Genomic DNA, 23,540 nt, shown 5'->3' on the forward strand with positions numbered 1-23,540 from the left:
GTCTAATATTTTTTTCTTGAATTCACAGAGAATACCTGCGACAGATTGATGAGATCCAGAAAGCCTATAGCCATGAAACAGTCAAACGAACTCGTTTATCCTACGACAATGAGGCTCTACAATGGCAACTGAAACAACGTTCCGAACAATTACATCTTGTTGAAACCAAGCTCCATGAACTTTCTGCTCACGACATTTCGTCTTCGTCTCTCACCAACCGGTCCTCATACAACGGATCTGCCTTATCTACTTCAATACACATGGAAGACGTTTCGCCTCCTACATCACCGGTCATTAAGGGAGTGATTGAGAAAACTGATTCGGTATCGTGGGTTCTGGAAATGGATGATGAAACTCCAGAGGTTGCTGCTAGCAAAATGGTGAAACGGGCCGGTTCCTTTAGATCAGCTGAACGCAGCCCCTCCACAAGGCGGCAGCTGTCCGTCAGCGCTACTGCTGGACAAACATGCAATTCTAGTTTATTGGATACAACTGGGCCCAATCCGCTTTCCCAGTCGATGTCCGCCACCTCAGTGATAAGACAACATTCCAAAGTTGAAACAAATGAATTTAACAATAGATTACATCCACGTATACGCTCAAAATCGGTCAGTGTGAAGAGTTGCGAGGCATCGCAGCAGCAACAAAAGTTGGCCTCCGCCAAGTTGTCGCGTCAGCAGTCCACGGGTAGCTCTCGTAAGAGCACTGATGCAGCCGCCTTTAAGGATCCCTTGACTGCCAGTTCGCCTTACAGTGTACGACCACGTTGTTCTACCCTGAAAATCGATAACGAACCGAATGAGGATATGCTGTTCAGACGCAGTCATGCTAAACTCATCACTTGTGACACTTCTGCCTTGAATAAGGGCGAACGTTTGGAAATGCGATCTCTTCCCTCACACCCCTCTGTGCAGGACTTGAAGGTTATTAAAAAATGCCAGGAGATTCAGGAGTCGGCCGGTGAAGCCATGGTTTCGGGCACAAATTCAGAAGATGAAAGTTGCTCAGCATCGTCAGATGATGTTGTGAGCACAGCATCATCAAATTCGGGCAATTCCGAATCGACCTCATCGTCCAATCAAATGAAAAACTCACGTATGTCCATTGAAGAAGTCTTGCTAATAGAAAAGATGAACAGTTTATCTGGTACTCCGATGGAGATGAGCTGGTCCGAAGATGCTGAAGGTATAGCCAACAGTTCCACGCTATGACATGATCTAGGACACCATCGCGACATGTATGAAGTCCAAGAGGACGACGAGGATAGTTTTTAAGCTTGACAGCAAGAGTTAATTTGACTGCTAGCCCATCCCGACGTTCGTGGGGATATAACACAATCGCAAATGTTTAGTTAAACACTCGTTTTAATCATTTTTGAAAAATCGGCAAGCCCATACGTTTGCTCCCAGACAGAGTATGGTGGTTATATGGTGGCGTCATCACTCATAAAGTCCAAGTTCTCAACAATTTTTCATGAGGGTTCACCATGACCTGTGATGATTGACCCATGATGCGTTTAGAGAAAAATTCATAAGAAAAACCAGCAACAAGATCACTTTTTCACACTAATCATTATCGTTTATGTTTAGAGTTAATTTTTACTTTAACACAAAAAGGAATGTTGCTTTGAAATTTGTTACGATGTATATACATATTTTATTTATTTGTGAATTTATGATATAGAAAATATAAATATTCCTCCTCCCCTATACCCTATCCTATTCCAAAAAAAAAAAACACACACACACAAATTAAAAGGGAAGACAAGCTCTAATCTTATAAAGAAACTATTGAGGAAAAAACAAAGAAATCTAGAATGAAAATGTTATATAAATATAGAAAACAAAAAAACCCAAAAACATGAAAGAAACATCGTTTGCTCTAACCTATATTATATACCTATTTAACTTATAAATACAAGTCATGCATATAGGATATAAAAATATGTAAGTGATACATACAAGAATAAGGATATACTGATGACTCCGAAATCTCGGATATACTAAACTCTTAATATTGGCTTCACTTTGGAAATCCTTCTGAGAATCCCCTTCATCACTTATATTTGTAGTTTTAATTGTTTGTAGAGTTTGTTTTTAAGGATATGCCTAAGAATATATAAAGGATAACGAGCCGAACAGAACCCAAAGCCGTCTATAATGTAGAACACTTCGAAGAAATCGAAAGATTCGAATAGATATAGAATAGTGGTGGTAGTAACTCATAAGAGTTTACTACTAACGAGTATGGAATTTAGTTGTTAGATTTTTTGTTTGAGTAATATCTAATGAATTAAATAGTAGGTATTTCAAGAAGATGGATTGATTCCTTTTTACCTTCGTCCCTCCCTCCTGCCCCAAATTATACAAAAGTGTCTTAAATGATTTACAAGGACTTTGTGTTTCTGCTTCTGAATCGAAAAGAGTACACGTCTTTTAAGCTTACTGTTTTTTTTTTGGTTTCTCTAATGCATTGTTTGTTAAATTATTAAAAAGTATTAACCCTATACTTATATAAAATTAGATCACTATCTCCAATTATGCATTTTTTCTTGTTGTCGAAATGCTATATAGGTAAAGACAATTGAACCAAACCATTGAAATTACATTAGAAATTACACTGGAACATAGGAATAGAGTAAGCCTACTATTGCATTTTACATAAGAATGTTCATGACGTTTTATAATCCATGAAAGAATAGTACAGACTGGTAAGGTTTTAGAAGTTTCCTTTTTTTGTTTTGAATCTGCATCCAGTCCATATCTATCAGAGTTGAATGGGAAACAAATTCGGCATGGTTCTACGGATTCCAATTCTTTCTTTACGAAAAACCCAACCCAAAGGTGTGATTTATTTAGTGCTATTGTTTATTGTTAAAAAAAATAACTGTTATACCGATGCAAGATTGTTTAAAATTAAATATTGTTTCATCGAAAATACGAATGTCTCTTCATAGTTCATCGTACTTATTTGCAGGAAAGACACAATACTCAATTGCTCGAATATTTCCAAACTTCATATGGTTCGCTGGAGCAAAGGCGAGTATGTACCAAAGTTCAAAATTCAAATATTCACTATACTTGCAATTATAGCACTTTTATAATAAAAAATCATACCATCAATTAGAAATTGATCTTTGAACTTTTGAAGTGAAAACTAATAGCTCAACAGGTCTTCGAAACTAGGTATTCACTTTCCATGACAGGATATTACTAACATGCCCTCCAGCAGGATTCATACTAACTTATTTCTACTAATTTTTAAATCAATGTAAATAATCAAAGGGAATAAAACTATATTTTCGTCCTTCGAACAGGGGTGAATGTAAAAGTAGTTCGCCCCATCTAGGAAATAATATTTATAACCTCTATTCCATCCCATTCATATTTTGTAGAGCAATGCTCTTATTAATGTCATCTCCTTTGGAATTTCTTTAATATTTGCGCTAGTAATCGTAGGTGTGAATGTTTTAGGTGGTCTTTAATTTAACACGAATATTTGAATAGCAAAGAAAAATACACAAAGAAAGTTATGATAAGGATAGCAACAATAATATTAATAATTTATGAGCAAAACTATTTTGCAAAAGATAAAACAAAACAAATCAATAAAATAAAATAAACACAAAATATTATAATTGTTTTGAGAAATTAAATCGTGTGTGTTTTATTTTATGGATAAGGTGAAGTCTTGTTGCTTGAACTACAAACCAATGGTCAGAAGTGACATGAAGAAGTGAATTTGACAGCAGAGTCACAAAATGGCTCGACGATGGGAATGTTTAAAATAATACAAATAATGTAAAAAATCTTTTAAATTTATCGATGACTAACGTTGAGAAGATCAGATAGAAAGATATTGTTGAACTTCTCCCTTTAGTAAATTACTCAGATCCGTCCGCCAGTGCCCGGATGTTTGTAGAAATTGACAAGTACGAATTTTAGCTCTAGAATCTCAATTGTGACCACATACATATCTTGAGCAATGATATTCAGTGAACCGTAAGTACTACAAAAGTGGATCAGTGAAAGAATGACAAAAAACGAAAATGAATTTGAAAATTTATTTATATTTTATTATGTTTTAATGAAGCTTGGAAAATAAAATTATTTCTAAAACAAATCTTAAATACCCACCACTATGAATCAAATATACTAGTTTCCTTTGAACATTTCAGCGGGGTTTGATGACAGATATTTTCCCAAGTAGATCAGTTCAACCAGTACGCCTGGCGAATATAATAAGGGTAAGGGTTTTATCTATGCAGACTAGATCAGATTCTGGATTTATAAGAGCCATTTTTTGTTTGAGTTTTAGACGAATCATAAACATCTCTTGTAAGTGTGCAAGAAATTGATGAAATAACGCCTTGATTTAAAATCTAAAATCTGTTGATTTTTACCCCACTTATTTAAATGATTACGAGAAGTAAAATCTGGAAATTTTACATTCAGTTTCAATCGGAGGGCCGGTTTATAAGGGGACTATATCAAAAACTGTACCGATACACAATATATTCGGCACACCTCTTTTGGTCCTAGAATACCTCCAGGTGTCCAATTTCAGGCAAATTGGATAAAAACTACGGATTCTAGAAGCCCAAGAAGTAAAATCGGGAGATCGGTCTATATGGGGGCTATATCAAAACATGGTCCGATAATCACCATTTTCGGCAGACCTATTTATGGTCCTAGAATACCTCCAAATGTCCAATTTCAGGCAAATTGGATAAAAACTACGGATTCCAGAAGCCCAAGAAGTAAATTCGGGAGATCGGTCTATATGGGGGCTACACCAAAGCATGGTCCGATAATCACAATTTTCGACACACCTTTTTATGGTCCTAGAAAACCTCTAGATTTCAGGCAAATTGGATAAAAAGTACGGTTTATATAAGCCCAAATCGGGCAATCGGTTTATATGGGAGCTATATCAAAACTTGGACCGAACTTGGCCTGCGTGCAGACAAAAGACGATTCTGTGCCAAATTTCAGGACGATAACTCCATTATTGTAGACTGTAACGTGATTACAACAGACAGACGGCCAGACGGACATGCTAATATCGTCTTAGAATTTCTCCCTGATCAAGAATACACCCAAAGAAATTTGTTAGTAGGGACAGAAGTCACTGTTAGCTGAAACAGAACATTTCCTGCTATTTTTGAAGCTAGATTACTCTAAAACATGTTTTATTTTGGCGAAAACAAATAAAAATGTCAACTTAGGAGCTATCCTAACATAATTAAAACAATATTTTATGAATATCTATAGTATTTGACCAAAAATCTGAATATTTATAAAATTGAGGCATAACAGCAACAAAATGTTTGCTGATCGTATTTAGGAGTTTGTAAGTATATTACAGTGCAAAAATACACCAAAAACTACTTTTGGTTCTTAAATATGCTTTGGGGAAAAATGTATAACCTAAAAATTTTATAAATTGTTTTTCATTAGGCCCTGAAGTACAAAAATATAACAGCAGACATCGACTGCTGTTTTTAGCAGACTTTTTTCTATGAGTGTATATATACTTTTTATAGTCGGAAATCGATATTTCAATGTGTTACAAATGGAATGACAAACTTACTATACCCCCGTCACCATTCTATGGTGGTGGGTATAATAAAGGATGACTTGACCAATATAATAATCGGAAGTAATAGTTTGTCCAACAAAGAAAACAAATGAGAATGTGGAAATTGAAACATATATAACTCAAATAAGCAAACAGAACAATTGAGTTGATTACAAATTTTAACCATAAAATGCGCACTGTATCTTTTAAGATACAACCAGAAAAAATTATTCCATCTTTAAATTTTGACCGAATTCTATGAAATCAAGTTTGTTGCATTTAAAATATCATAGAGCTATTTGTAAAAATAAGTTTTAGGAAACAAATCAAATTTTGACCAAAAATTCAAATTGGAGATGAAAGTAATGTTGGTAAAAAAAACTATGTAGTGTAAAAATCATGCCTGTTCTGGATCACACCGCATTGTGCACCACACTATACACTTTCTACACACCACACACAAAGTTAGTTGTTCTGAGTCACACGTGTGAACACTTTTTTCGGACTTTTAATCGAAAAATGTGACAGCTGATTTTTTCTGCAAGCCATATTATTTGCAGACAGAAATTATAAACAAAACATATTTTGCCGGTATAAACATAAAAAATTAAAAATAAGTGCGTAATTCACTAAAATCAAATTGTTTATTTGTAAATAAAAACTTAGTTTAATGCGAGCTGTATTTTGTAAGATACAACCACTATTTTTCCAAAAAAAAAAAAACAATTTTTTTTTTTGGAAAAACATGCGGTATTGTTTTCGGAGTAATCGGTCATCTTGTGCATTTATGGATTAAGCTAAATTTAATTTAATAATAAAACTATTTATGACTGCTTGGTATCGAAGGGAGGTATAGCAGCGACCCATTAGTTCAAACACACTTAGAATATTCAGTCCATTGTGGTGGTGAATTTCTCTCTTATCAGTAAGTGCTGTATATATTTAGCTCACGCGGTTTAAATCGAAATGAATGAGTTTATATAATTACTGTTAAGCGTGCCTTCTTGTTTGTATTTTTATTATAGTCTAGTGATTTTAGAAAAAAATTTCAAGATAGAACTTTGTTTGCGTGAGATACGCAAAATCTAAGAATCCCAAATTTTAATTCCCATATTTACTCGATAAATCCCCCTATTATAGACTGTAGAAAAGTTTAACATCGCTTTAACATTTTTATCGCGGAATTTATCTAAACTTGTAGCCATATTGCTCGTACGCGCTTCCGCTAACTAACTTGAATTATGTGTAGTCTCTTTTAATTCTACCATCATACTGGTAAGATCTCCGTCCACCAATGAAATAAAGTACCATACTTGAAGAAATTCCTAATTCGTTTTGTTTTCTTCCATTGGTTTTATATCCCTCACCCCGCTTTCTGTTATCAACTGGTGAACAAATTTGCCTTGGAGTGCTTTTGCCATTTCATCTCCCTGGAGGTTTGCTGATCATTCACTCTTACTTGAGTTTCCCTGAGCTATCCACAGTTTCAACTTGTACTCCTTTAGTTCCTTGCTTAAGTTTTCTTTTATCATGTGGCAATTCGCTCTGCTTTGTCAGACAAACAAAATCTTCTACTTTAAAAATGGAATGCTCAACTTAAGATATGATGAAGTCGACTTTTGTTTAGATGTCATATTTTAAGTCATTTATTACTATACCAGCTATCACAATTGATGTTTCTTACATTTAGTATGTAAAACTATTTTTGAACTTAGAGGTGAAGGCAGAAGAAATGATGAGTCTACATGGTCTTAAACTGTTCGAGTAATTTGAACTTTTGAATTTTGCCCGATGTTGTTTTGGGAAATTCATCCACCGAGATAATGTAACGAGGTATTTTGAAATGAGCCAATTTGCCTTTACAGAATTCTTTGAGGGACTCACGGCTTACTGGTTTGGAATTATCTTGTAAACGTACAAAAGCACATATTTCTTCACCTAAACGCTCATCGGGAACTCCAATAACCTGGGAAATGTTAAAAGGAAATGAGATATGAGTGATTAAAATACAAAGCTATTGGGGCTCCTTACATGAGTTTCGATTATATTTTCATGGGTATTGAGAAAGTCTTCGATTTCACGGGGGAAAATGTTCTCACCACCTCTATTGATCATTTCCTTTAGACGTCCAACAATACATCCATATCCATTGGGTTGCAAAACAAATTGATCTCTGGAGAATGGAATCGATTAAATACACTTCCCACCCACACACACACACACTCTCTATATTTCGTCAGTCTAAATACTTACCCAGTACGTAACCATTTATCTGCTCCAATTGTCTCTTTGGTCTTTTCCTCATCATTGTGATAGCCGAGCATAGTGAGATATCCCCTCACGTAGAGTTCTCCGGATTGTCCAAAGGGTACAGTGTTACCATCAGTGTCTACAACTTTTACTTCGATATTATCTTGGACATGTCCCACGGTGTTCAAAACTTGTTCCATCGAATCCCCTGGGCGAGATTGAAAGACGGATGCTGTGGTTTCGGTTAATCCAAATATTGTTCGTACTTCTCTCACTCCCAATACCTTTTGTATATCGAGAAACAATTGTGGCGAACAAGTAGCACCGCCAGTTACTGCCATTTGTAAAGTTTTCAATGGGAAATTTAGTTCCCTTTGTTTTCGAATCACATCAACGTACATTGTTGGTGTCCCATGGATAACCGTACACTTTTCCTCCACAATCGCTTTCAAGGAATCTTCTGGACTGAATCCTGCAGCCGGTAATACCATTGTAGCTCCATGGGTCAGCGACGACATAATTGTGACTACAACTCCATATGCATGGAAGAGAGGTACTTGGACACATATCCTTTGGCCATTAAGCTTATTGCGGTTTCCAATATGTATGCCATTATTTACAAAGTTGAAGTGGGACAAAACTGCTGCCTTTGGTTTTCCAGTAGTACCCGATGTAAATTGAACATTACAAGGAGAGTCGGGTATTATGAAAGACTGTAACTTCGCAATGTCTTGAGAGCAGCCTTGAGAATTACCCAATGCGAGCAGATCGTTGAATGTTAATGCACCCTTCAAAGGTGTATCCGAATCTATAATTACGGACTTAAGATGGGGCAAGTTTTTACTCTTAATTTTACCCTTTTCGCTGGAACTTATTTCTGGGCATATTGCGTTTATAATTTCATAGTAATTTTGTGTCTTATGGCTCAGAGGAGATACTAGGGCCTTCACATTGACCTTCTTTAGGCAATATTCGAGTTCGGGGGCTTGAAATGCTGGATTAATCCCCACAGAAATAAGACCCGCTCGTGATGCAGCCATCATTGTTAAATACCAATGAACATTATTGGGTCCCCATAAACCAATATGGTCGCCTTTCTTCAAACCCAATTTCAAGAACCCAGAAGCAATGCGATCCACTTCTTCTAAGAGGTGTTTGTACGAATACCGTTTAGCTTCGTGCAATGACACAATAGCCTCTGTAGAGCCATATTCTATTGCTGCTCTCTCCAATTCTTGACCGATATTACGATAAACCAAAGGATTTTTGCCCTGGTTACACAAATAGCTCAAATTGTGCTTTTCGGATATCTGTTGGCAATTGGCGTATTTTGAAGTGGAAAAACTAAAATGAGTTGAGAATTTTATAGATCGGTTAGGTTTGTTATTTCCTTAGGATATTATTTAAGCACATTTCAATTTTCATATGAGTGGGTGCCATCAGAACTATTAAGGGGGTAACTATAGAGGCCAAATTTGGATTTTCACCAAATCTGAACTTCAATTCAGTAGCTTCAGAACAGTCTGAAAAATGTCATCAATGCTTCCAAACAGTTTCTGCAGCAAGATTTTATATTTAAATATTTCATGTCTTTTCATTTGCGTTAATTAGCTCTGCTGGGGAGTCAGTATAAAAAGATTAGGAATTTCTTGAATAATATTTCCATTCTCTCTCGCTATACATTCATATTTTGTACCTTTTTATAACATGTTACTCTGGTTATTCTTCTACTATTTCTAATTGGAATTCTATTTATAGGTCCTAAACCGATATGAATGATTAAAAAAAAGTAAACGAATCTAATGTTTACGGAGATTCTATAAAACCAAGAATTGTGATGCGTTTTAATTTCATAAAGTATTCTTAATTTGTACATCAGTTATTTATATACCGATTCATATATTCCTTTTAAAAATATTGGTCAAAGTTGTAATCTGAAAGTAGACAAATTGTGGCCCAATTCAGTGTGGTAATATCATTGGCAAGAATATTTCGTTTAATAATAATCATAATTTCCTAATGCATACGAATTGTAGACTGAAATATCAAATACTTGATTTGAACCCGCTTATTTGTTGTACAGCGTTTTGTGAATAGTACATTATCGAATTTCTATTTACCATTCCAAGGCCATTGATAGAAAAAAAAATTATATTTAAAACAAGTAATAAAGAACTTATGTAGGACGGATCAGATATATTTGAAGCGTATTTTAAATAATAAAACTTTGTGATAATTTTTAAAACGATAATTGAGAGCTATCAAAGTAGGATAATATACATACATATATATGGAATATTATTTCTGAATATTAGCCGATATGGCTACACGCAAAAAAATAATTCTTTCCTCCCAAACGAAATTTTAGACAAACAAAGTTCGTTTCTCATTTGCTTTTCGCTGTAAGAAAGTGTATTTGGGAGAAAAGTATATACTTTTTGTGATAAACGTTAATTCTTTTCCAGGATGTAAAAACAATTTCATAAGGACAAACTCAAAAAAAAAAAAACATTGTTTTCTTGCTAATTGCATTTTCCCTCACATCTTTCTCACATCCAACATGTTTTTTAGTTCTTAACACCTTTTCCTGTAATACCAACAATGTAGAAGAAATTATACGATTTTATAAATTTTTAAAATTTTTTTACCTTTCGCCTGGACGGAGAATCGAACCGCGGACCATGCACTTTGTAAGCCAACACACTAACCACTGGCCTATGTACCTGTTATGGTCATCAATAGATAAATATCCATGTAAGTTATATTTATATAGCATAGCTTGCGGCGCCCACGAACAGAGTAAACAAAGTTTATTTAACAGAAACAAACATTTAGTTTGTCACCGTGGTGCAGTGGTTGCTACGTCCGACTTGCATGCCAAGGGTCGTGGGTTCGATCCCTGCTTCGACCAAAGTTTTTTTTTGTTTTTTTTTTTTACATATATTCCAGATATGTTCGGAAGATTCCGAAAAAATGTTCAACATTCCATTGTAGTATATTAAATTTTGAACTGTAAAATGTGTCTTATTAAAGACCTAAAGTGAGAAAAGAACAGTGTTTGATATAAACGAAATGGACTGTGTTGTTGTTTCAAAAATAACTTTTTTTATTGAAAAAATAAATATTTTGTAACAAACGAATTTTTTTGGTGATAAAAGTTTAAAATTTTGGAAGCAATTCAAAAAACTCTAACAAAAGAAAAACGTTTTCGGTACACGTTTTCCAAACGTTTTTTTTCTTTGCGTGTATACTAGTGGGAAACATATCTTATTCCGAGTTTGAAGATAGGTTCAATGTTTTTGGTTGACATGAGTGGAAGGGATAAAAAGGAACTTGTATCTACCCTATATGAAATGGATCAACCCCAGGATCAGTACAGGATTAGTTCCTTGTAAGTATAGACTTTTGCCAGTTCTGGTTAAAAAGTATGGAAGAAATCGGTTTGATATGAGGTTGTGATTGACGTGGTAAATTTACACTTAAAGACATGACCTGGAGTCATTCCGAAGTCATTTAACCTTAGAGAGCTAATCCTATTGGATTTTTGAGATGATAAACATACATATGTGGTATGACAGTTTACAATATTTTTGGATGTACATAGATTAGCTATTAATACTATTGTATCTGAACCATTTCATTAAATCAAATCAACTGCACTGTTTTGGTCCATTACCAAATTGCTTAAATATATAATACTATTTCTATGTTAGCCTGATATAATCGCAGGCTGGTTTTCCGTCCAAATCAATCACTCTACATTAACCCTTTCGACCCTAAAGTTGCCTGTGGGCAACTTTTTGTGTTTTGAGACTCACTGTCAGCGTTGTTTTTGTTTTTGTTCATAAAACTGTAACGGTATCGAAAGCTACAAGTGTTTTCTTCAAGTTGAATGAAAAATCAGCTAATTTGGTTGTCAATTAGCAAAAAAATTGTCATTAATACGCACGTACCTCAAGAAAAAAATATTTGCGAATTTAAAAAGAGGTTTTTATACATGTGACTTTTTTCAAAAATTACAACTAAAATGTTGAAAGTTTTTATTAAATCTATTGTAGTACATGTCAAATAAAATATTTCTGGAAGTCAAATCTTAGAATTGCAAAAAAACAACAGATGAGAAATTTTTAAAATTGAAAAGTTGCCTGTGGGCAACTTTGGGCAATTGTGGTAGTAAAATTACATATTTTTGAACATAAGGCCTGGAGAAAAAAGGTTTGAAAAACCATGATTTTGAAAAAATTTTGAACTTCAATTGGGATGTCCCAGTGACGAGAAATGCGGCGATGATGTGGAAAACATATATGCAGTGCAGTGGGGAATTTGGAAGGAATCGTAAAAAGGGAGGAAGCCACTTCTTGGCAACATACTAGTGGATTAGCACGAATATTGACGCTTTATAATACTTTGGTTTTTTACACCGCCAGTTAAATTGCCATGGGTTAAAAACAAAAACAAAAAAAAAACAAAACATTTTCGTGAGTCACGCGTGATCACGCGAAGCCGTGAATGAAATTTAAACGAAATCTCGTGAATATGCGTGGGATTAAAGAAAAATGTGTGGCGCCTGAGCGTGATTATCAAATTGTGTTCGTGATTGTGAGTGAGTAAACTTTCTCCGAAATCACGCTCCCGATAAAAATTTACTTTCACGATCCAACTCACGATCCAACTCAAGCTCAAGATAAAATTCACGTTAACGATAAAATTCATGTTCACGATAAAATTCACACTCACGGTAAAACAGACACAAAAAGTCACAATCACGAACAAATTCACGTTCACTATTAAATTCAAGCTCACCGATTTTAATCACCCTTACTTATTTAATCACGCTTAATATTTCAATAGCGTTAGTCGCGAGAAATTTCGTTAATTACCAGAATTTTATTCAGCCACGAAAATTGTCGTGTTCCGAAAATATTCGTGACTCACGAGATTTGTCGTGATTTACGAAAATTGTCGTGAATCGTGCGAAAGCGTGAGACATAAACGTTTCATTTCGTGAATTCATTTCGTGACTGTGAATTCCTACCCACATGGCGTGTGTGAGTACCAATATTTCTTCGTGAATGTGTTTGAGCGTGATTGAAATTCCACTCACGCGCGCATCTAAGTATATATTTACTGTAAAATAACAAAAAACTTAACAAAAATCCAATAAAACGTAATACGTCTATCATTACAAAACAAACTATTTTGTAGTCACAATTGCCCAAAGTTGCCCACAGGCAACATTCTCTACCGCCTAAACGAATGGGCGTGGCGACCCGAAATTTTGGCTAGACGCTTCTTAAATGACTTCAACACGATTAAAATTAAAAAAAAAAATTAGCGATACCTATAAAAATTCGGGGTCGAAAGGGTTAATTACAATTTCAAATGCGAGCTAATCGGACATGAAGATTAAGGAATTGGTATTATTATGCTATTGAAAAGAAAATGCCAGATACCCATCTCACAAGCCTGACTATACATATGTTTCATTGTTGGCTAATCCACATTTCCATAGTTTCTAGTAAGATCTGGCTGGGTGAGATGATTCAATTTGGGTCTTATATGCTAATTTCTTATGGAAATTTCTTACGAGAATCATTTCTCCCAAGTTGAATCATTTTTTCACCACCACCGTGCATCATCTTCTCATATAGCTATAAGCCCTTAATATTATTTTTTCGATTTCAATTTGTTGTTACATTACTGCAACAACAGATTGGAATCTATTTTCAGAGGCTGAATTCACCTGATTTGTGAACGATCACTCAATATCTTGTTTCTAGTCAACAACAACTACCGTGATAACTATTTGAAACTGGTTTTAAGGACACAACAGCAGCATTTTCTTTTCAATAGCATAATAATACCAATTCCTCAATCTTCATGTCCGATTAGCTCGCATTTCAAATTGTAATTAATGTTAAATATTTAATTTGATGCGCTGATTCCAACAGGGCGATTTTTTTCAGGAAATGTCCGGGTCTTGAGAAATAACTATAAAAAGTCTTACAAAATCTTCGATTATATATTAAGAGCTATTCCTATATTTAAAATAAGCTTGAAATCTATATGAAAGTTCAGACCTGCCAGGTTGCATGCCAACGTACGCTATAATGCTAGAAACAGCTCTCGAAAATGGGCATATTTTCACACTAGAACTGCATCTACGTTACTTGTTTAAGACTCTCTTTCTATATCAAGCACCCGAGGAGCATTTACCATCAAAGAAAATATTAAACAAAAGAATATTCTGGGCAAAAGACCTAAACGACATGGAAACAAATGTTAATACCGAGTGCACACCAAATAATCTGAACTGGTCGATTTGGAGAGAAAACGAAAACAAGCTGCTACAAGCGCTAAGATTAAAGAACATAAACGGGTACGTGTTAAGAAAACAGAACACCGGAAGAATATATAGAAATTTGGACGCATCGCAGGGAACAAATTATTTGAGCATAACAAATACAGTCTAGGATATACGATTAATAATGCAAATCAGAACAGAAACGACAATTTTAACATAAATGTTCAGCACTTTATAGACAGATGTCCAATTTTGAAGGAAATAAGAAAGACCTATTTTAAAAAAGAGATTTTATCAGACGAGGAGATAAAAAATTTCCTTGATGGAAATATTGTAGATTGGGCATGTCTGGCAAACTTCACAAAAATGGCATTGAAATACAGACTAGAATTAATATCTGAATAGAACTAATATACGTACAACGGAAAATTAAATCCACATGTAGACTAACGACGATATGTCAATGTCTTCAAGCTAACTGAAAATTATTGTATTTATAATAAATGAAAACAAAAACAGAGTATTATACACATTGTAACTGTTTATCAAAAATATTAATAAATACTACTACTACTATATGAAAGTTGGCGGCGAATGTGGATTTTGCGAGACCCAGAAAAATCGAATAAATTCAAATTTGTTTTCTAGTATTACGAGGGCGGTTCGGAAACTTCTTAGCCTATCAATGAAAGACAATAGTTAGTTTTTGAAAAATATTTTTATATTTCAATATAATCTCCTGAAATTTAAATACACTCAGTCCAACGCTTTTCTAGCAATTCTATGCCTTGATTAAAATAGTTTGCCTCAAGGTCTTCAAAATAGTGGTTTACAACTGTAATTGTATATTCATTTGAGGTAAAACGCTTAGCAGCAAGGATTTTTTTTAGATTTGGGAACAAGTAAAAGTCACTGGGAGCTAAATCGGGATAATAAGTTGGTGGTCAAGCAACTCGTACTTTAATCCGTTGATTTTAGCCATTGCTAAAACACTCTTGTGCGCTGGTGCGTTGTCTTGATGAAAAATTATTTTTTTTTTTGTTGTAAGCCAGGACGTTTTTCTCGAATTTGTACATTTAATTGATCCAAAAGATTGCAATAGTACTCTGAATTTATTGTTTTACCCCTTTTGCAGATAGTCAATCACTAAAATACCTTTGAAGTCCCAAAAAACCGTTGCCATAACCTTACCAGCCGATTGAATTGTTTTTGCCTTCTTTGGGGCACTTCCTCCAGCTTCAGTGCATTGTTTGGATTGTTCTTTTGTCTCTGGGGTATTGTGGTGGATCCATGTCTCATCAACAGTTATGAAACGACGCTTAAATCCATTTTATTTCGCCTAAAACGATCCAAACAAGCTTGAGAAATGTTCATTCTTATGCGTTTTTGATCGACTGTTAACAAATGCGGCAACCATCTTGCAGAGAAAGCTTTTTCATCTGTAGTTCTTCATGCAAAATTAAATAGACTGGATCATTTGAGATGCCCACGATATTAGCAATTTCACGCACTTTTATTCGTCGATCATTTAATACCATATCATGCACTTTGACTACAATTTCTGTTGTTGTTGCTGTTTTTTAACGTCAACTACGTGGTTCATCTTCAATGCTTGTACGAGCACGTTTAAATTCAGCAACCCAATTTTTTACTGTTGCATATGAAGGAGCACTTTCACCTAACACATTCACCAATCATTATGAATTTCTTGGCCCGATAAACCTTTTTTATGTAAATATTTAATGACAGCACGCATTTCTAATTTTTCCATTGTAAAAAAATTGCGGATGCGTCTTTTTTTGAACACTTGTTTCTATATGAAGGGGTTGCCAGATCGAAACAAAATTTAACATGTGTTCATAACAGAGATGGAAGTTTCCAAAACACTTAACTTTTTATGTTTATACCGCGCTTTTTGTGCTAGGCTAAGAAGTTTCCGAACTGCCCTCGTAAGTACGCAAAACCCAAATTCAAATTCGGCTCGGAATCAAGACGAGTTAGAGAACAAAATCATAAAAGTCTAAATCTTTGGATATGGGTATGCTTTTTCAATGTAGATTCTAATCTGGAATTTTATTTTACCGTGTTCCATTTGAACCATGACTCCTGTTTTCTACACTGAAAAAAATATATTATCGAGAGGCCAAAGATTTTCTGTCCTTAAAATACGAATGAGTTTTTTGCTTAGCTTAGAATACGCATATCTTCGATATAAAGGGTTTTTCTTGCCTAAAAGTCGATAAGGTCTTCAATGAAGTCGTTTTGTCCTTACAAGTAAGCGACTTGACTTTGACTTAAAAATGAGTATCTCTACATGAATTATTATTATTAGTTTATTTAAAATCATAATAAATTATGAAAATAAATACATGAAATAAACCTTTTTTTGACTAAAGTCGCGTTTGAATTTGAAATCTTAAGTTGTCGTTATCTATTGTTTTATATGATATTGATAGCATAGGCCGATAGCCTCTAGTTGATAGTGCCCGTATAAATAAGTTTATTATAATTTGTGATTATAATAAATTAAGTAATAAATAAATAAATAATAATATTGATAGCACATGAAAAAAAGCAGAACATATTAATAAATTCCATTTTGTTTTCTAGTATCAAGTATCAAGTATCTATATAGTTTTCAATCATGAATGAGTCGAAAACTTCTCAAACAGGTTTGATTAATTGTTGTTTTCAATCAAAACCATTTATTATATTTATACATAAGCATTTATGCATTTATGTTCAACCTTATTTCTTTTATTATTATAGTTTATTTAACTAGCAAGAAACACCAAGGAAAATCTAGACTTTAGGAGATTTTAACTCTAACTCTGGCAGCATTTTTTTTTTACATATTTGTATATAGTACCAGAACTAGGGCTTAATATAAGTATGTATTCCAATGCCATTTTTGTTTCTAATTTCTAGCTTTCACTTAAATATTCGATGGTGACGATCACTTTGAATTGAGCTTAATTAACCCTTCATTGTGCTTTATCGAGGAATGCATAGTTATAAAGAAACCAGATCAGAATAAAAATCCTATTAAGTAGTCTTCATGGGGAGCCACCGTGGTGCAATGGTTAGCATGCCCGCCTTGCACACACAAGGTCGTGGGTTCGATTCCTGCTACGACCGAACACCAAAAAGTTTTTCAGCGGTGGATTATCCCACCTCAGTAATGCTGGTGACATTTCCGAGGTTTTCAAAGCTTCTCTAAGTGGTTTCACTGGAATGTGGAACGCCGTTCGGATTCGGCTATAAAAAGGAGGTCCCTTGTCATTGAGCTTAACATGGAATCGGGCAGCACTCAGTGATAAGAGAGAAGTTCACCACTGTGGTATCACAATGGACTGAATAGTCTAAGTGAGCCTGATACATCGGGCTGCCACAAAACCAAACCAAACCAAGTAGTCTTCATATAGGAATTACATATTTAAATATCTATTCAAGTGGATATATGAATAAAGACTAAAGTTAACGGAAGAATGTAAACGTTACGAAGTGATATAAAGCGGACAACATTAGAATAAAAATTATTTATTTCAATTTGAATTGTAAAATGTATGAATAAAAAATAGTTGTTGGGAAAATTGTGTAATGGCACTTTCAATTAATTTCAAAGAACACATTTTGGAAGATATAATTTAAAACCAAATAATGTTTAACATTAATTAAAATATAATTTCTTCGGGGTTTTTATTTAAATTTTGACTTAATTCAAAATTTATTTTGGTGATTTTTAATTTTTTCGTAAGATTTATTACACTCAAGTGAGATCCGCCCTTTTTCCTATGTGGGAATAATCGAAGTTTACAAGTCACTTCACTTTTATTGCGTCTGTCGGAACATATAATAAATTGTCACCATATCTCACTTATATACAGAAATTTGATTTATTATTATCTTGGATTTCTTAAAGTGTTATTATTATCGGTAAATATTCTAAAATGGCAAAGATTGTGATTTTCATGCACGAAATTTAATGAACTGGTATAACTATTTGCCTGTGAATTGACTAAATGTTTAAAGTCCTGGGTATCCTGATTCTTCAGTTACAGAATGTTTTCTACAGACGAAACTCATAACATTTTTATGGTAAATTATTCTTTGGCCTTAGTTTATATTTATCTTTCACATGGTTTCTTAAAAAATATATATTCTTGATAGCTTTTTAAGGGATGTTTGTATGATCACTTTTGTCTCCAAACGGCTGCTTTTTCAATACGCATAGACCTTATAACAAATCCACAGACCTCCAACACAACTGCTATGGCCTCAAAGATCCGAAAGATAAATAAATTACGCGAATTCAATGCAAATAACAAAATGTTACCTATAGGCATCGTTGGGAATGGAAGAATTAAGCTACGCATTTTGTTTATTACAAATAGTATTAAGATATTTAGTAATTCCGAAAACTTAATATGCAAATTGATATTATGGCCTATGGCGGACCACATCAATGGTATTTAGTTTATAATTCAGTTATTCATTCATAGTTTCCTTAATGTTACACACGAACACATACCTACGAACCGAGAGAGCAGCTGAACTGCTTGAATATCTTGACGTCTGGCATGTACAATATAATGGTTTGCTCAGACGGCGATATATTTGAGATCCGATCATATTATCGTTATTTCTATAACTGAGCGTCTACAAATTATTCGATTCGGAGTTTGATCAAAAACGCGTGTTGAGGCACCTCTTGGGAAATTCTCAAATTAAACTCTGCCCGAACGATAAACAATGTTATTGCTCGCCGTTTCCAGTACGACTGAATGCTTGGATTATTTTGATATGCCTAGTAAAAATAATGATTCGATTGGATTAGAGTGACCATATCAACGAAATTGAAATGTGGGGTTTCATAGATCCTCAAAAGAAAACTACAAGTAAAGAAAGAACTAATATGAGAAGGAACCGATAGTAAACCTACTAACATTGCTTATCGCTTTCATTGAAAAAATAGTCTATCAAAGACTTGATAAATATTTTTATTTTTTCTTATTTTAAGAGTTGTCGTAGCCTTTGTTGTTTGTTTCAGCAAAACTGAATATATGTTTTATATGTAATCGAGCTTAAAAGATAGTAGATAATGTTTACTATTTAAGCAAACAGTGACTGTTTATTCTTTTTTAGCGCAATTTCAGTTATATTATATACCTACACCCACATACAAAAAAAACATTTTTTATCTTCAATCACGAAATTAATTGAACCAATTAATTTTTAATTGAAATGTCTTCAATCACAGAAATGATAGTATCAATTAAAAAATAATTGAAAGTCAATTAAATTTAATTAAAAAATTAATTGATACTATTAATTAAACAATTGTTGAATCACTTAAATTTTTAATTGAATATTTTTTAAAACTCAATTAAAACTTTAATTGGAAAAATGTTCGTGATTTTTTTTCTGTACAGAGAAGGAATATTGTTACCTCAAACATCTTTGAAGAGCAAAATAAATAAGAATATACAATATGTTGTAACGGAACGAAATACATTTTTGTATTGTATTCGTCCGTACATAGATTTATTTGATTGTGCCTCCTGTTGTTTAATGTATGTGTGCCTTTTATGGTCACATACCCACTGCCCTACTCTCCACATAGCCACTGTCATTCAATAGAGTCTGGGTGGGTAAGGGAAAAATAATTAATATGGCAGTCCGACTTTGAGAAACATTTATTTTAGTTTGCTATGAACATAATTCTCACCTACGTTGTGGCTGTGGGAGAATATAAACTCGGTGGTTTTGGACAACGAGTAAGAGTCTCCCGACAGCCGAAGGGTACTGAACACGACGAGTGGCACGACCGCAGTCAGTTCACACTAAGCGACAGGAACTCTACCACCGCACTAAGTGTCTCGGCATTTAGCTTGCTTCCGCACTAATTGTTTCGGCAATTAGCTTGCTTCCGCACTAATAGTTTCGGCTATTAGCTTGCTTCCGCACTAGTAGCTTCGGCTATTAGCTTGCTTCCGCACTAATTGTTTCGGCAATTAGCTTGCTTCCGCAATAATAGTTTCGGCTATTAGCTTGCTTCCGCACTAGTAGCTTCGGCTATTAGCTTGCTTCCGCACTAATTGTTTCGGCAATTAGCTTGCTTCCGCACTAATCGTTTCACCGACGATTAGCTTGCTTCCGCACTAATAGTTTCGGCTATTAGCTTGCTTCCGCACTAGTAGCTTCGGCTACTAGCTTGCTTCCGCACTAATTGTTTCGGCAATTAGCTTGCTTCCGCACTAATCGTTTCACCGACGATTAGCTTGCTTCCGCACTAATAGCTTCGGCTATTAGCTTGCTTCCGCACTAGTAGCTTCGGCTATTAGCTTGCTTCCGCAGTAATCGTTTCACTGACGATTAGCTTGCTTCCGCACTAATAGCTTCGCCTATTAGCTTGCTTCTCCTAGTAGTTTCGACAAATAGTTTGTAGTTTTGTTACTAACCCAACAACGAATAAACAATCAACACCGAATCACCACCTCACCCGGATTGTCAACATCGCTATCCACGTGGAATCGCCGCATCACCCGAATCAACAACGTATCGCCGCATCACCCGAATCATCAACATATCGCCGCATCACCCGAATCATCAACATCGGCCAACCATCGACAGCCGACCAAACCAAAACAACCAGCCACCGACGGCTGACCAGCAACTACCATCACCGCTACCGAACCATTAACCGAATCAACAACCGAACAATCAACCGAATCGCCAACCGATCATCATCGAACACCGCAACAACGACTTTAGCCGAACCAAATCGTCAACAACCGCCGACTTCAGTACTAAGAGGCTACGTAATAAATCACCGCCCCTCAGCATACCGTGCAGACATAAACATTATACATATATAAGGTCAAATAAATAAAGCTCGTACTAATATTGTTGTATAAATACCACCAAATCGTGTGTTCTTAATTTAAGGTTTGTGGGTCCTTAAAGTTGATCCTGGACGACCACTGGTCTACCTCAGCCGACGATAAAACCACGTTACAATGTTTGTCGCAGCCATGTTATTTTCATGGAAATTATGCATCTGATTTCGGTAAGCATTTTATGTTTGGCGAGAAAACGAAAAAGTTTCAGGTTTCCCATACAAAAATCATATATTTTTCTATTGAAACATGTTTAATGAGATCATATTCTTTCTCTGCGTGTATTCATTGTTTTCAGTTAATTTTTTTAATAGCATTGAACTAGTTGAATTAAACAAATTTATCATCTGTAATTGAATTGGCGTCGTGTATATTTTCCACATTTCGAGCGTATTATAGAGTTATGCTTTGAACTAGAAATGTGGAAGGACATACTCATTTTTATTTTGTGATAAAGTAATACCGATTGTGTGATACGTGTTATTTCCTATACGAACCATTTCCTTGCAACTTTATATTTTTTCAAATTGATTTATGTGAAATATGAATGCGGTTCATGTTTGTTATTTATAAAATGGATGGTCATACTAAGCATTTGTTATCTATACGCGTGCAATTGAGATTCCAAGATTTTATGAGAGAATGGCTGTTTTTATCAAATGTGTTTTGATAGCGTGTCATATCAAAACGATTATCATTGATATTACCCTTCAAAGTAATCATATATTAGACATCATAGATATGGGTTTAAAAAAATGTAGTGCATAAAAGTGACTCTAGCTAGTGTGAGAGATCGACTTACCGTGGATGAGATTAAAAAGATAGTATTCAGTAAAAGTATAATGATAACTTTAGAAAATCAGTTAATTATGATACCAAATGAACAAAAATCAGACTTAGGCAAACAATGTGGTTTGGACGAAATAAACAACAAATGCTTGCATTATTATGTAGTATTCATGAAAATCGGGTGTATGGTAACCGAAACTGTCCGTTGACGGTAACAAACAAACTGTTGTCACAACCAATCCCCATTTTATCTGCATAGAGTATGATTCGGGTCCACTTTTTATAATCCTTAGAATTTTCTTTCTATGCTATGCAAATCGAAGCTATTTTACAAGAACTACCTGGAAAGGAGTAAAGAAAATATAATGATGGAGTTATTGTTTGTATAACCTACGGGAAATGGATCATCACCAGGATCGGTACAGGACTACTCCCTGGCGTGTATGGACAAGTCCTATTGGTGTACCTCGTTAACCAGTATGAGACAAACTCTTATGGCGTTTTCTTTTCTTGTAAAAAATGCGCACTGTTTTTGAACTTTGCCCGGAAAATTTACTTTTTAGGTTCTTTTCTAAAAAAAAAAACAAACAGACAAAAGTGAGAAAAGGCTTCGAATTCTGTTGTGAAAATAGCACCACGCATAGAGGCAAATTACGGGCATTTTCAGCACTGCCAACGAACGAGAGTGCTGCGATTGCCCTGCTTCCTTCTTTGAATTCTTTTCTTTTGAAGTGATAGCATTTTTTGGGTCGCTGGTAACATTTAAAAAATGCGCATTCTGTACAGACAAAATTAAGGCAAATCACTTTTTCAAGAAAAGAAAACACCATTATGTTACTAAATTAATTTCACAAGAATTCCGGTGGATATAGAGAGTAGATAACCAAGATAGTGGAATTGATCCTTATTCACCTGGTAATTGATATACAAACATGGGAAATGGAATAATAATTGACAAGCAACGCATTGTTCTGGCTATGGCATATTTATGTGGGTGTGATAGTGTAATAATAGTTATGTTAGAACAAAATGTGAATACGTTGGTTTATTGTACAATATTTTCAGATCACAATCATAGCATGTCTTAAAGTTAATGTGGCCAATTAATTAATCCAGTATATCGCCAATTATTTGGTACGCAACTGCACGATATAAAGAGCGAATTGTATGTACATTGTGTTTTTTGTTCGATGCCAGAATTTCGATGCCCGTATAATGAATTACCTTATATACAGCTACTTTATGATAAGATGATGAACGATTAGATTAAATATTGATTGAGCTTATCGAACCTGTCCAGGGTTGGCCTGTCACAAACTGTGACTTTTGCGACATACATTTGCGACGGTATAATACGTATGTCGCAAAAGTCGTAAACCTACTGTAGAACCCCTAAGTGCAGTCGCTGTCAGTTTCTCCAGAAATTTGTGAAAGTTTGGGGTTTGGCAATAGGGAAATGGTTTGGGGTTAAGGCAATAGGGAAAATGTGGGGACTACAGCCGAAAATTGTGAACATTCCTAAGAATTGAAATTTATTCGCACATACCATCGTCAGCTAGGCATCGAATTCACTGCCTTGCTGACGCGACTAAATTATTTTGAGTTTGCGACTTTTGTTACTTTTTCTACAGATTCTTTACGCATGTGACGTTTACAACTTTGCGACATTCGCAAACCTAAAAAAGTTTGATGCCGACCATCTCCGAACCGGTCACAGT

The 23,540-nt window shown here is 34.7% G+C and overlaps 2 protein-coding genes across 2 annotated transcripts in view; one reads left to right on the forward strand and one right to left on the reverse strand.

Annotated features, from left to right (window-relative positions):
* The window catches only part of toc (toucan), a 168,246-nt gene extending 164,591 nt beyond the window's left edge, over positions 1-3,655 (forward strand). The window contains exon 10 of the mRNA XM_075297957.1: positions 29-3,655. Coding sequence (XP_075154072.1) covers positions 29-1,211 — 1,183 coding nt within the window. The 3' untranslated portion in view covers positions 1,212-3,655. The remainder of the gene's footprint in view (positions 1-28) is intronic.
* Positions 3,656-7,197: 3,542 nt separating this feature from the next.
* Positions 7,198-18,923, reverse strand: Acsf2 (Acyl-CoA synthetase family member 2). The gene is made up of 4 exons (XM_075297959.1): positions 18,666-18,923; positions 7,834-9,174; positions 7,612-7,753; positions 7,198-7,546 (listed from the first exon to the last, which is right to left on the reverse strand). The coding sequence occupies exons 1-4, from the start codon at positions 18,764-18,766 to the stop codon at positions 7,322-7,324; spliced, it is 1,809 nt and encodes a 602-aa protein (XP_075154074.1). The 5' UTR covers positions 18,767-18,923; the 3' UTR covers positions 7,198-7,321.
* Between the last annotated feature and the right edge of the window lie 4,617 nt (positions 18,924-23,540).

Source organism: Haematobia irritans, chromosome 2, assembly GCF_050003625.1.
Source record: "Haematobia irritans isolate KBUSLIRL chromosome 2, ASM5000362v1, whole genome shotgun sequence".
NCBI lineage: Eukaryota > Metazoa > Arthropoda > Insecta > Diptera > Muscidae > Haematobia > Haematobia irritans.